Raw genomic sequence first — 12660 nt, forward strand, 5'->3', positions numbered from 1 at the left:
ACTGAAGAAAATATATGTTAATTGTTCATTGTTTTTAGAATAACATCTATAGGTACACACAAAAAATTGAGGATTTGAAATGTCAGTTGAACTGGGACAAGCAAGCTTTAGAGGCTTGGCTGGAAGAGTCAACCAAAACAGATGAAGATGCAATCACCATCCAGAAGTATGCACAAGAAGATGAAGGGAAAATCAGGGTATGTTTTGTTTTGTTGTTATTTGTTTACTCATCAATATAATCTGTCCCATAACAATTTTCATAAGCCTGAGAAATAACACCACCTAAGTGAGCAATAAAACAAACACATGAACATTCTTCTGATGGATGTTCTTTCTCTTGTGATTTTTCTAATTTTATCCAGGGTCTGTTGTTAGCTGCCATAGGAGGGTTAAGAGTGTTCCAACCCGTTTCAGTGACCCGAGGCAGGATCAGCTAATTTCTTCTTCACAGAACAGATTGGCCTGGATGTTGTGCTTTGAATTGAAAAACTGTCACCGCTTGTCATGATTACAGCTGTGAAACTGACAGCTACTTCTGGTGTTCGGACATGTGCAGTTAAGCACAGAAATCCAGAAGTTATCATCAATGACTTCTGCTCCTTCACAGCACTCGTTGTCAAAGTCCCCAGAAAAATAAATCTTTAGGGATCACTTGAATTTACATGAGATTCTAGTTTGCTGCTATTATTCTCACTGTAAAACAGTGGTGTCCCACAGGGTTCAGTGTTGGGGCCACAGCTGTTCTCTTTATATATTAACGATCTAGATGACGGGACTGGGGGCATTCTGGCCAAGTTTGCCGATGATACAAAGATAGGTGGAGGGGCAGGTAGTATTGAGGAGGTGGGGAGGCTGCAGAAAGATTTAGACAGTTTAGGAGAATGGTCCAAGAAGTGGCTGATGAAATTCAACGTGGGCAAGTGCAAGGTCTTGCACTTTGGAAAGAAGAATAGAGGCATGGACTATTTTCTAAACGGTGACACAATTCATAATGCTAAAGTGCAAAGGGACTTGGGAGTCCTAGTCCAGGATTCTCTAAAGGTAAACTTGCAGGTTGAGTCCGTAATTAAGAAAGCAAATGTAATGTTGTCATTTATCTCAAGAGGCTTGGAATATAAAAGCAGGGATGTACTTCTGAGGCTTTATAAAGCACTAGTTAGGCCCCATTTAGAATACTGTGAGCAATTTTGGGCCCCACACCTCAGGAAGGACATACTGGCACTGGAGCGGGTCCAGCGGAGATTCACACGGATGATCCCAGGAATGGTATGCCTAACATACGATGAACGTCTGAGGATCGTGGGATTATATTCATTGGAGTTTAGGAGGTTGAGGGGAGATCTAATAGAAACTTACAAGATAATGAATGGCTTGGATAGGATGGACGTAGGGAAGTTGTTTCCATTAGCAGGGGAGACTAGGACGCGGGGGCACAGCCTTAGAATAAAAGGGAGTCACTTTAGAACAGAGATGAGGAGAAATTTCTTCAGCCAGAGAGTGGTAGGTCTGTGGAATTCATTGCCACAGAGGGCGGTGGAGGCCGGGACGTTGAGTGTCTTTAAGACAGAAATTGATAAATTCTTGATTTCTCGAGGAATTAAGGGCTATGGGGAGAGAGCGGGTAAATGGAGTTGAAATCAACCATGATTGAATGGTAGAGTGGACTCGATGGGCCGAATGGCCTTACTTCCGCTCCTATGTCTTATGGTCTTATGGTCTTAAAACCCTTGAAAAATTGACACCTTGTTGAATGAGGTGTAACTGTTTCCTACCAGTACATTGAGTCATTATTACTGCTAAACAGCACCTCTGGTCATGAAAAAAATATATATTTTTGTGAGATTTGAAATTTCTCATTTATGATTAAACATCATAGATTTTTCATGTATTATTTTTAAGTTTTTTAATGATATTTCAGCTTCTACCAGATACTGCAAGACTAATACAATATTCTGAATTGACTGGATGGGGTAAACACTGGGATGTTGTTTCTCCTGGCTGGGGAATCAGAATAAGGAGCTTATCGTTTAAGGACTGAGATGAGGAAACATTTCTTCACACAAAGGGTTGTGAAACTTTAGAATGTTCTACTCCAGCGATTGGGGTGCTCCATATTTAGTTATATTTAATTATATTTAACGTTGATGTAGACAGACATTTGGCCTCTCAAGGAATTGAGGAGCAAGTGTAAAAGTGGAGTTATGGCTGATGTTCAGCCATGATCACATTGAATAGGAGAGCAGGTTTGAGGGGCCATATCGTCTATATAGGTTGAAAATCCCTTATCCGAAATGCTTGGGGCTGAGTGTGTATCGGATCGCAGAAGTTTTCAGATTTCAAAGTATACTGTGCAGGTGCGTCATGCATTGGGAACTGCGCATGTGTGGCGCACGCTGAGAACTGTGCCTGTGCAGAACATTGGGAACTGCGCATGTGTGGCGCATGCTGAGAACTGTGCCCATGCGGAACATTGGGAACTGCGCATGTGCAGAGCATGTTGGGAACTGCGCATGTGCAGAATGTTGAGAATTGCGCATGTGAGGAGCGAGTTGGGAACTGCGAATGTGCGGTGGCGCTTGAAAAAAAGTGCGGATTTTGGAATTTTTCGGGTTTTCGGAATTTCAAATAAGGGATGCTCAACCTGTATTCTTGCCTTAATCCCATGTGTATGCCTCAATCTTTATTTCACTCTCTGTAAAATTATTGAAAAGTGAAGGCTAATCAATGTTTCCTATTTTTATTTTTGCTGTCTTCGATAATTCGTTAATGTGATTAGTTGTTTACCCAGTTGGATGATATCATTGCTGCTAAAGTTGGTGCCAGATTTAAATTAGTGTTGTTAAAAGTGAACTCCTTGTCTCAGAGATTATAGAATTCCTACAGTCCAGAAGGAGGCCATTTGGCCAATCAAGTCTGCAACAACCCTCTGAATGAGCACTTCACCCAAGCCCACTACCCTGCCCCATCTCAATACCCCCTTAACCTAACCTACACATCTACGGATTTCCCTACGGAGCAATTTAGCATGGCCAATCCACCTAATCTGCACATCTTTGGACTGTGGGAGGAAACCGGAGCACCCAGAGACCTATGCAGACATGAGGAGAAAGTGCAAACTCCACTCCAAAGGGCCTCTTCTCTACTGTATGATTGTATGTCACAATTAAGTTTTTTCAGTCATTGTTCTACAGTAAAGGGGCTATTTAAATTATATTTGTTGTTTTTGTTGTTGCTACTATGTTGTACTGTTCCAGTAAAATTAGTGACTTCAGAATCTAAAGGAAAAAATTGGACAAAGAACAAACTTACTTGTTAGTATTTTTGTTTATTACAGGATATTACAGTACGGATGGAGAGGTTGACTAATGAAGCAAATAAGAAGCGTAAACTACTTGACAATGAAATGACTGAAACAATTGCAGCTCAGGTTAGATACACTACATACAGCCAGAACTCTTCATGGGGAGGGAGGCTGACACCCTTGCCTTTGCCTCACTAATTACCCGCCATACAAAATTCATTTCTTATGCAATAATACATATATGTTATTACGAATATACTAAATACAATCTTGCAATAACATACTGAATTATCATTTATCTTAATTTAAAACATACCAACATTAATGTGTTGTAGCAAATGTAAATATTATATATTTTTATAGAAAGCAAATTTAGAAAGTTGTTTCTATTGTTAGATGGAACTGGACAAAATAGCACATGATTTTCGCAGATCTCACTTGGAGAGGCAAGAACTCATCAACCAATGGCAGGACACTATTGAACAGATGCAGAAAAGAGATCAGGAGATGGACATGTGTGCATTGGTAAGGAGCATTATACACATACAGTCCCCATTGCTTACGTTGTTAACACTCTTTACATTTAGTTACCTGTACATTTAAAGTTGTGGTTGCATTTCTAAAATTTGCTAATTTAAGTGAATCTATATTATGTGAATCATGGGTCCCATGTGAACCAATGTTAAAGCTGGACTCAGGTTCCTTGCCCAGAAGAAACAATGTATGAGTTGAAATACTGTACCATACATGTACATTCCTTTTTTAAAAAAGTTTTTATTAGATTTTCACATCTTATATTTGACAATTCGTTTTATATAACATATTTTTAGTTTGAACGTTAAGTTACAGGTATCACACCCGCGAATAGTATTTTTCAAAAGGCAATCAGGGTACGGTTCCAGTTTATACAAGAGGAGAAAAAGAGATACATGTTACAAGAGAAAAAAAAAATTAACAATAACAAGAGAAAAAAAAAGAAAATTAAACAAGTTCATCCGAGTGTGAACAGACTAGGCCAGCTGTACGTATTTACAATTGCCTGTTTCGTCTCCCTTTGGTGGCTGTGGACTTCATTTGGCCGGACAGGTCCTGGAACAAGTTGGTGAATGTGGAAGCCCTTTTCCGAACCCTGGATGGCGAAGTTGATTTTCTCCAATTGGAGAAATTCCGACAGGTTGGACAGCCAATCTGCAGCTTTGGGCAGTGCTGCTCATCGTCAGCTAAGCAGGATTCTTTGGCAGGCAATTAGTGAGGCAAAGGCAAGGGTGTCGGCCTCTCTCCCCATGAAGAGTTCTGGCTGGTCTGTTACCCCATTTTCGGGTTCGGCTCCACCCTCACCCCCACAACCTTGGACATTGCCTCAAAGAAGGCTGTCCAGAATACGTCAAGTCTGGGGCATGCCCAGAACATGTGGGTGTGGTTGGCAGGGCCACCCTGGCACCGTTCATATTTGTTCCCCACTTCTCAGAAGAACCTGCTCATTTGGGTTCTAGTTGTAGTGATCCTCGCCTGAGTGTGTACAGAAGGGGTTGATGGGAAATGGAAGTACCACCAGGGGGCAGCATGGGGACATATAAGAGTGACGCCGAAGGCCCGCCCTCGCTCACTTTGGCTGGAGAGACAGGGGAGCAGGACAGGACGGAAGTTGATCTCAGGGCTGCAAGTGGTTAGGCCTAGTTGCAGAGCATCGAAAAGCAGTATCTTTACAAGTGCCATTCTGTAAGTAAAAGCTAATGAAGTAATTTATTGTGGAGCACAATAAACCATCCTTCAACTGCTGAATGACTTCTAGCATTCTTTTAAGAAACATAACATGGTACAGGAGTGGCTTCCTTGAACAGAAAGAACCAACGCAACCAGCAAAAGCAACAGGCCGGCCGCCCGACTGTGGAAGACTTTGCAGCCTCTCGACTCCAGACGACCTTCTGAAGCAATGGATCACACGCTACGTCCAGGGATGATGAGAACTACAGGTAATTTAAATAGCAACTGGAAAATGTTTAAACAGCAGTTTCAGCTATACATGTCAGCTCTGGACTTAAATGCAGCCACCGATGACAGAAAAATTGGACTTTTACTCTCAATGGCAGGCCAGCAGGCGATAGACATTTATAACTCTTTTACGTATGCTGATACTGAAGAGAAAACTAAGTATCAAGTGATAGTGGAAAAATTTGATGACCATTGTAAATCACAATCCAATGAAATCATTGAAAGATTCAACCTGCGTAACAGATTCCAAAAAAACGGGGAGACTATCTCCCACTTTGTAACAGATCTGCGCTTGCTAGCACGAGGTTGCAACTACGCTGCTTTAACAGACGCAATCATCAGAGATCAATTAATCTATGGTCTTGCCGACGGAAATCTAAAAGAATCATCAATGCTGCAAAATGACTTAACACTGAAAACCACCATAGATAAATGCTTACTACAGGAGCAGAAAAAGCAGCAGTTACTGGAGCTGTTTGACAAACATACCTTGGAAAAAACTCACCACGAGGCAGATGTGAAAATGGTGACCTCTCCTCACGGGCCCTCTCTTCCTGTCGCCGGCCCGTCTGCGCATGCGCGCCATCCCGAAAGACGCGACCCCGGAAGTACTCGGTGCGCACTTCTCGCAATACCGGCCCCGGACTGAAAGTCGCGCTGCGCATGCGCGAACGCAACATACGCATGATGTCATGATGTGTCATCACTGTGGCTCTGCCCATTTAAAAGGGCAACGTCCTGCACAAGGAAAAAGGTGCAGAAAATGCTCCAAAATGAACCATTTTGCCTCCCAATGTCAGTCCACAGCCAAATATTACTCCACAATGCAAAGGCATGGAGACTTTAAAGTACGAACAGTTGATGTAATGGACACTCCGGCACCCGAAGACAATTTCTCCTACCACGTAGAATTCCACTCCTGGGAGAACACATACGGCATTGGAATCATAAACGCCACAGCGGAACCACAGGAGCTGACGACAAAGCCTCGACACGTGCATGCCATTGACTCCACAAGCGAATGGAGTGCTACGGTGCAAGTCAATGACTTCCCCATCACGTTCAAGCTGGACACGGGAGCGTCCGCAAACTTGATGACGAGCAAAGATCTCGCATCCGTCCCAGGGACGCACGAGATGTTACCTGCCGCATGCAAGTTAACTGATTACAACGGAAACCAGATCCCCTCAAAGGGATCCTGCCACCTACAAGTTGCCAACAAGACAGTCACAACAGGACTACGATTTGAAATTGTAGATGACAAAAGATCCTCACTGCTAGGTGCTCAAGCCTGCAAGGATTTGCGGCTAATTCAAAGGATCTTCATGCACGCGGCTGACTCATCACGCATTGCCGATGACATACAGCTGCTACTCAGCGAGTACCCCGACGTCTTCTCTGGCATGGGTACGCTACCCTACAAATACAAAATCCTGCTCAAAAAGGATGCCATACCGGTCGTTCATGCCCCACGGAGGGTGCCGGCTCCATTGCGGGACAAGCTAACAGCTGAACTTCAACGTCTCCAATCTCAAGGCATTATCTCACGAGTCACACAGCCGACTGACTGGGTCAGCTCGCTAGTGTGTGTTAAAAAGCCGTCTGGTGAACTCAGGATCTGTTTAGATCCCAAAGACTTGAACAAGAACATTCGCAGGGAACACTACCCTATCCCCAAGCGAGAGGAGATAACAAGCGAGATGGCACAAGCTCGCATATTTACCAAGCTTGATGCCTCACAGGGCTTCTGGCAAATGCAGCTCGATGAGTCCAGCCGCCTGCTGTGCACCTTCAACATGCCGTTTGGAAGGTACTGTTATAATCGGATGCCCTTTGGCATTATATCTGCATCCAAAATATTTCACAGAATAATGGAGCAGTTGATAGAAGGCATTGAAGGCGTCCGTGTCTATGTGGATGACATCATAATATGGTCAATGACAGAGGAAGACCACATTGCGAGGTTGAAGTAAGTCTTCCAAAGGATCCACCACTTTGGACTGAAGCTCAACCGGGCCAAGTGCACCTTTGCACGGTCCTCTCTGACATTCCTGGGCGACACAATATCAGAGCACGGGATGAAGCCGGACGCTGAGAATATCACCGCAATTCAGAGCATGCAGAGACCACATGACAAGAAAGCGGTGCTAAGCTTCCTGGGATTGATCAGCTTCCTCGGCAAATTCATACCGAACCTAGCAGCACGGACGACGGCGTTAAGGAAAGTGATAAGGAAGGACACGGAGTTTGCCTGGACCCAACATCACCAAGATGAATGGGATGATCTGAGACACCAATTGATGGCAGCTCCAACGCTCGCATTTTTTGACCCGGCAAAACCTACAAAGATCTCCACCGACGCCAGTCAACATGGAATTGGTGCGGTGCTACTGCAACAGAATGACCAGTCGGACTGGGTCCCAGTGGCTTACGCTTCACGAGCGATGACCGCCACAGAGTGCAGGTACGCACAGATAGAGAAGGAGTGCCTAGGGCTGATCACAGGCATGACCAAATTCCACCACTATGTGTACGGTCTCCCCACGTTTCTCGTGGAAACTGCTCATAGGCCGCTGGTAAACATCATCGACAAAGATCTAAATGATATGACACCGCGCCTACAACGCATGATAATGAAGTTGCGGAGGTACGACTTCACGCTGGCAAGGACCTTGTAATAGCTGACACATTATCACGAGCCATGGACACTGACAACCCGCCACTGGCGTCCATCAATGATATGGAAGCTCATGCACAGTGGTGCAAGGAGACACTCCCAGCAACGGACGAGAGGCGGCAGCAAATTTGTCAGGCGACACGGGAAGATGCCACCCTCCTTCAAGTCATACACAACCTTCAGCATGGCTGGCCAAATAGGCGGTGCCCACAGTTCCAAAACGTGACTGAACTGTCCGTGGTGGATGGCATAATACTGCAGAATGACAGAATCATCATCCCACTGGCGCTCCGGGCGGACATGCTCGACAGGATTCACGAGGGGCACCTTGGTGCCGAAAAGTGCAAAAGGAGAGCACGACAATCCGTTTACTGGCCAGGGATAAATGAGGGCATAACGAACATGGTGCTCACCTGTGACACGTGTCAAAGACATCGACCGGCACAATGCAAGGAGCCACTGCAGCAGCATGAGATGGCCACGTCACCGCGGGACAAAGTTAGCATTGACTTGTTCCACGCCATTGGCCGCAACTATGTTCTGCTCATCGACTACTACTCCAACTTTCCGGAAGTACTGAAACTCCCGGATCTCACAGCGGCATCAGTCATCAAGGCTTGCAAAGAAACCTTCTCCAGGCATGGCATCCCACGGACGGTCATGGCCGACAATGGTCCTTGTTTTGCCAGCTGGGAATGGATGGACTTCGCCAAGAACTACAACTTCAAGCATGTGACGTTGAGTCCACACTTTCCGCAATCGAATGGCAGGGTGAAGAAAGGTGTCCACATTATCAAACAACTAATCAGCAAGGCTGCGGACTCAAAGTCCGACACACACTTGGCCCTCTTGTCATACCGTTCGTCACCTTTGAGCTCTGGACTATCACCGGCTCAAATGCTCTTCAACAGAGATGTGCGGACAACATTACCGGCACTACAATTCACCAATCCCGATCACTCGCCTGTCCTGGATAAGATGCGTCACCAACGTCAAGTGCAAAAGAAGCACTATGACCAGCAGGCAAAAGTACTGCATCCGTATATCGTTGCAATCAACGATACGGTGAGGTTGAGACACCCGGCTGGGGGCTGGTCTAAAATGGCGACGGTTCTCTGCCAAATATCGCCACGATCCTACGTTGTGCAGTCTGACGATGGAACACTGTTTCGACGAAATTGCCGAGACCTTCTAAAAGTTACATCTCGTCGACAGGTATTTCCAACACTAGATCTGCAGGATGCTGTCATGCAACATCCTGGAACTCCAGCAGCAGGTGTCCAATTGGACGTAAAAGACTCTGGATCTCCATGCCCACTCAGGAGGTCTACCCGGATCAGACGTGCACCCAACCCTCTGAACTTATGAACATGGACTGACAATATCATTGCTCTGCCTTGTCTTTGTATATAAACTTAACTGTGTTTGAATTTGTGTTTAGTTACAGCTCTGCAACTAAAAAAAAAGTGAAAAAGGGGGATGTAGTGATCCTCGCCTGAGTGTGTACAGAAGGGGCTGATGGGAAATGGAAGTACCACCAGGGGGCAGCACGAGGACATACAAGAGTGACGCCGAAGGCCTGCCCTCGCTCACTTTGGCTGGAGAGACAGGGGAGCAGGACAGGACGGAAGTTGAGCTCAGGGCTGCAAGTGGTTAGGCCTAGTTGCAGAGCATTGAAAAGCAGTATCTTTACAAGTGCCATTCTGTAAGTAAAAGCTAATGAAGTAATTTATTGTGGAGCACAATAAACCATCCTTCAACTGCTGAACGACTTCTAGCATTCTTCTAAGAAATATAACACTAGTTAAGTGGGCTCTGTGCACCACTTTCAGCTGTAAAGGCTTAGCCTTGCACAGGTGGAGATAGAGTTTGCCCTGTTCAGTGCTTTGACCCAGAGTCCCCACCTTATTTCTAACTTTGTTATTTTTCCCATGTCTCATCATTGGGGAATGTCACTCCTAGCAGTCGTCCATACATGCCCCCACAGTTCCTCCTACCTAAGTCGCCTGCGTCCAACAGTTCCTCTATCATTGAGTGTCTCGCCGTCTGTGGATATGTTATCGTGTCCTTGCTGAGAAAGTTTTTCATTTGTAAATGTTGCCGTTTGTTCCTTTTGGGCAGTTGCAACCTTTCCATCAGTTCCTCTAATGTCACTAGTCTGTGTAGAAGTCCTTAACTGTCAATATTCCCCTGTCCTGTCTCCACCTCTTAAAGGTGACACCCATTGTGGCTGGTGTGAACCTGTGATTGTTACGGATGGGGGTCATGGTGGACATTTTGGTCAGGCCAAAGTGCTGCCAAAGTTGGTTCCACAACCTCATGTCGTCGTGATTGACAACGGTCCTTTTTTTTTAGAGTGGCAACACTTCACAGTCATGTACAATTTCAATCATGTCATGTTGATTCCATTATATGGAAGGGTGCCTTGTGGGGTGCTTGGCTGACGGGATGGGGGTGTTGATGTGGCAAGAGACCTGAGGGACATTCCTCTGCAGGAACATTCCACCATCCTTACCCATTCTGTTTCCTGCTCTTTTATCCATCCCCTCACTCTCTGCATTGTGGCCGCCGAGTGGTAGTATTGCTGGTTTGGGAGGGCCAGAACCCCCATGCTTCTCTTTCTCTGTAGAACTTTTTTTGGGAGGGCGGGGGGGGGGGGGGGGGGGGGGGGGGGGAGGGCGCGGCGGGGGGGGGGGGGGGGGGGGGGGGAGGGCGCGGCGGGGGGGGGGGTGGACGGAGTCCTTTGATTCTCAAAACCCCTCCCCCTTGGATTCTCCCCCCTCCTTGAATTCTCCCCCCCCCCACTTGTATTCCCTCCCCACCCCCCTCCCCAACACACACACACACAAATACCATGATAATTTTATTTATTGTGTTAAAGAAGACCTTGGGGATGTTGATGGGTATGGATCCGAACAGGACGAGGAACCTGGCCAGTATGTTCATCTTGATCGTCTGCACCCTCCCTGCCAGGGAGAATGGAAGTGTGTCCCACCTCTACAGGTCCTTCTTTCCTCCTCCACCGGACTAGTCGGGTTCCATTTGTGGATCCATGTCCAGTCGTGGGCAGTTTTGATCCCAAGGTAGCGGAATTTGTTTTGGGCTTGTTTAAACAGCAGTCCTTCCAGTTCTGCCCCTCTCCCTTGCAGATTCACTGTGAAAATTTCACTTTGCTCAAGTTGAGTTGTCGCCCGAGAAGGCTCCAAACTCTTTCGGGAGCATCATGATCCCCTCTATGCTGCTTTGAGGGTCCGAGACGTAGAAGAGAAGGTCATCTGCATGGAGTGAGACTTTGTGCTCTCTGACCCCACTCTGGATCCCCTTTGATCTGAGAGCAATCGGCAGTGATTCGATCTTCAGGGCGAACAGAAGTGGGGACAGCGGGCATCCTGCCTTGTGACCCTGCGCAACTCAAAGTATTTAGAACTGGTGGTATTGTTCTGCACCCAGGTGGTGAACCCTGCTCCAAGCCCAAACCTGCTCCAGTGCCTCCATTAGGTACTTCCATTAGACTTTGTCGAAGGCCTTTTCTGCATCCAGGGAGGTGATAAGCTCTGATGCCTCTCCCTGAGTGCGGTCATTATCACACTCGGCAGGCGTCTGATATTTGATGTTAGCTATCTACCCTTGACAAAGCCTGTCTGATCCTCTGCGACTACCTCTGGCACGCAGTTTTCCAATCATCTGGCCAAGATCTTGGCCAGTATTTTTGCGTCTACATTTAATAGCGAATTGGTCTGTTGGACCCACATTCAACCGGGTCTTTTCTTTCTTTCGTATCAGTGAGATTGAGGCTTGTGCTAGCAATGGTGGCAGCGGGCCCCTTGCTACCAAGTCTGTGAACATCTCCTGCAAGTGCAGGGCCAGTGGTGGTGCGAATCCTTTGTAGAAGTCCACCGGGAAACCGTCTCGTCCCAGAGCACTTCTGCATGGAATTGATGCTCTCCGTGCTTCTAGCCCACATTATCATCCCCCACAATTGGTATGTCAAATCTGTAATATTCTTGTTGGATCGTCCAGTTTATATTACAAGAATACTTGTAGCTAAAGCTATAAGCAAACATTAACATTAACTGAGAATAAACTATGTACCAAACAACAGATGAATAACAGTATGATCATGCACAAGCAACCTCTCTCTCCAGCTCCCTCCAGCCAGTCTGCTGGTCACTTATAAACTAATGAGATTCTTAGTGGTCAGTCGGTGAATTACAGCACAACATAATATCATCACATCCCCTTTCCTTTGGAGAAATAAATTAATACATTATCATCAGTATTTACAAGTGATATCAGTAGCCTGTGTGTCTAACAGTATTAATGTTTTCTTTAAAGTTTTTAAAGCTCGTTTAACAAATATGTATATACAAGAACAGCATGCATTGTGTGTACAAATAGTCCAAATCTACAAATTGAGTCGATCAGGTTTTCTTCTGCTTCTGGTTGATCTTCTCGAGGTTTAACCTTGCTGATCAGAACTTGTAGATTCAATATTCTCCATGACATTCTCATGCTCAGGAACTGCTGAACTATTTGACACTGCAGCTGACGTTGATTCTGACATAGATTTGTCATCCATCACGTTGTGACAGTCTTCTCTGGTTTTCAAGAGTGCGCGACAATCTTAAAACCAACCCATCCTCTGTCTGTTCATCGTAGGAACGAGGTGCATTTTCTTCAAGTACAGCGG

At 45.8% G+C, this 12660-nt stretch overlaps 1 protein-coding gene across 1 annotated transcript in view; it reads left to right on the forward strand.

Annotated features, from left to right (window-relative positions):
* ccdc39 (coiled-coil domain containing 39) overlaps positions 1 to 12660 on the forward strand; it is a 187870-nt gene that overhangs the window by 20223 nt on the left and 154987 nt on the right. The window contains exons 4-6 of the mRNA XM_038816334.1: positions 39 to 197; positions 3335 to 3427; positions 3698 to 3826. Of these exons, the coding sequence (XP_038672262.1) occupies positions 39 to 197; positions 3335 to 3427; positions 3698 to 3826 (381 nt within the window). The remainder of the gene's footprint in view (positions 1 to 38; positions 198 to 3334; positions 3428 to 3697; positions 3827 to 12660) is intronic.

The sequence above is a fragment of the Scyliorhinus canicula genome, chromosome 13, assembly GCF_902713615.1.
Source record: "Scyliorhinus canicula chromosome 13, sScyCan1.1, whole genome shotgun sequence".
NCBI lineage: Eukaryota > Metazoa > Chordata > Chondrichthyes > Carcharhiniformes > Scyliorhinidae > Scyliorhinus > Scyliorhinus canicula.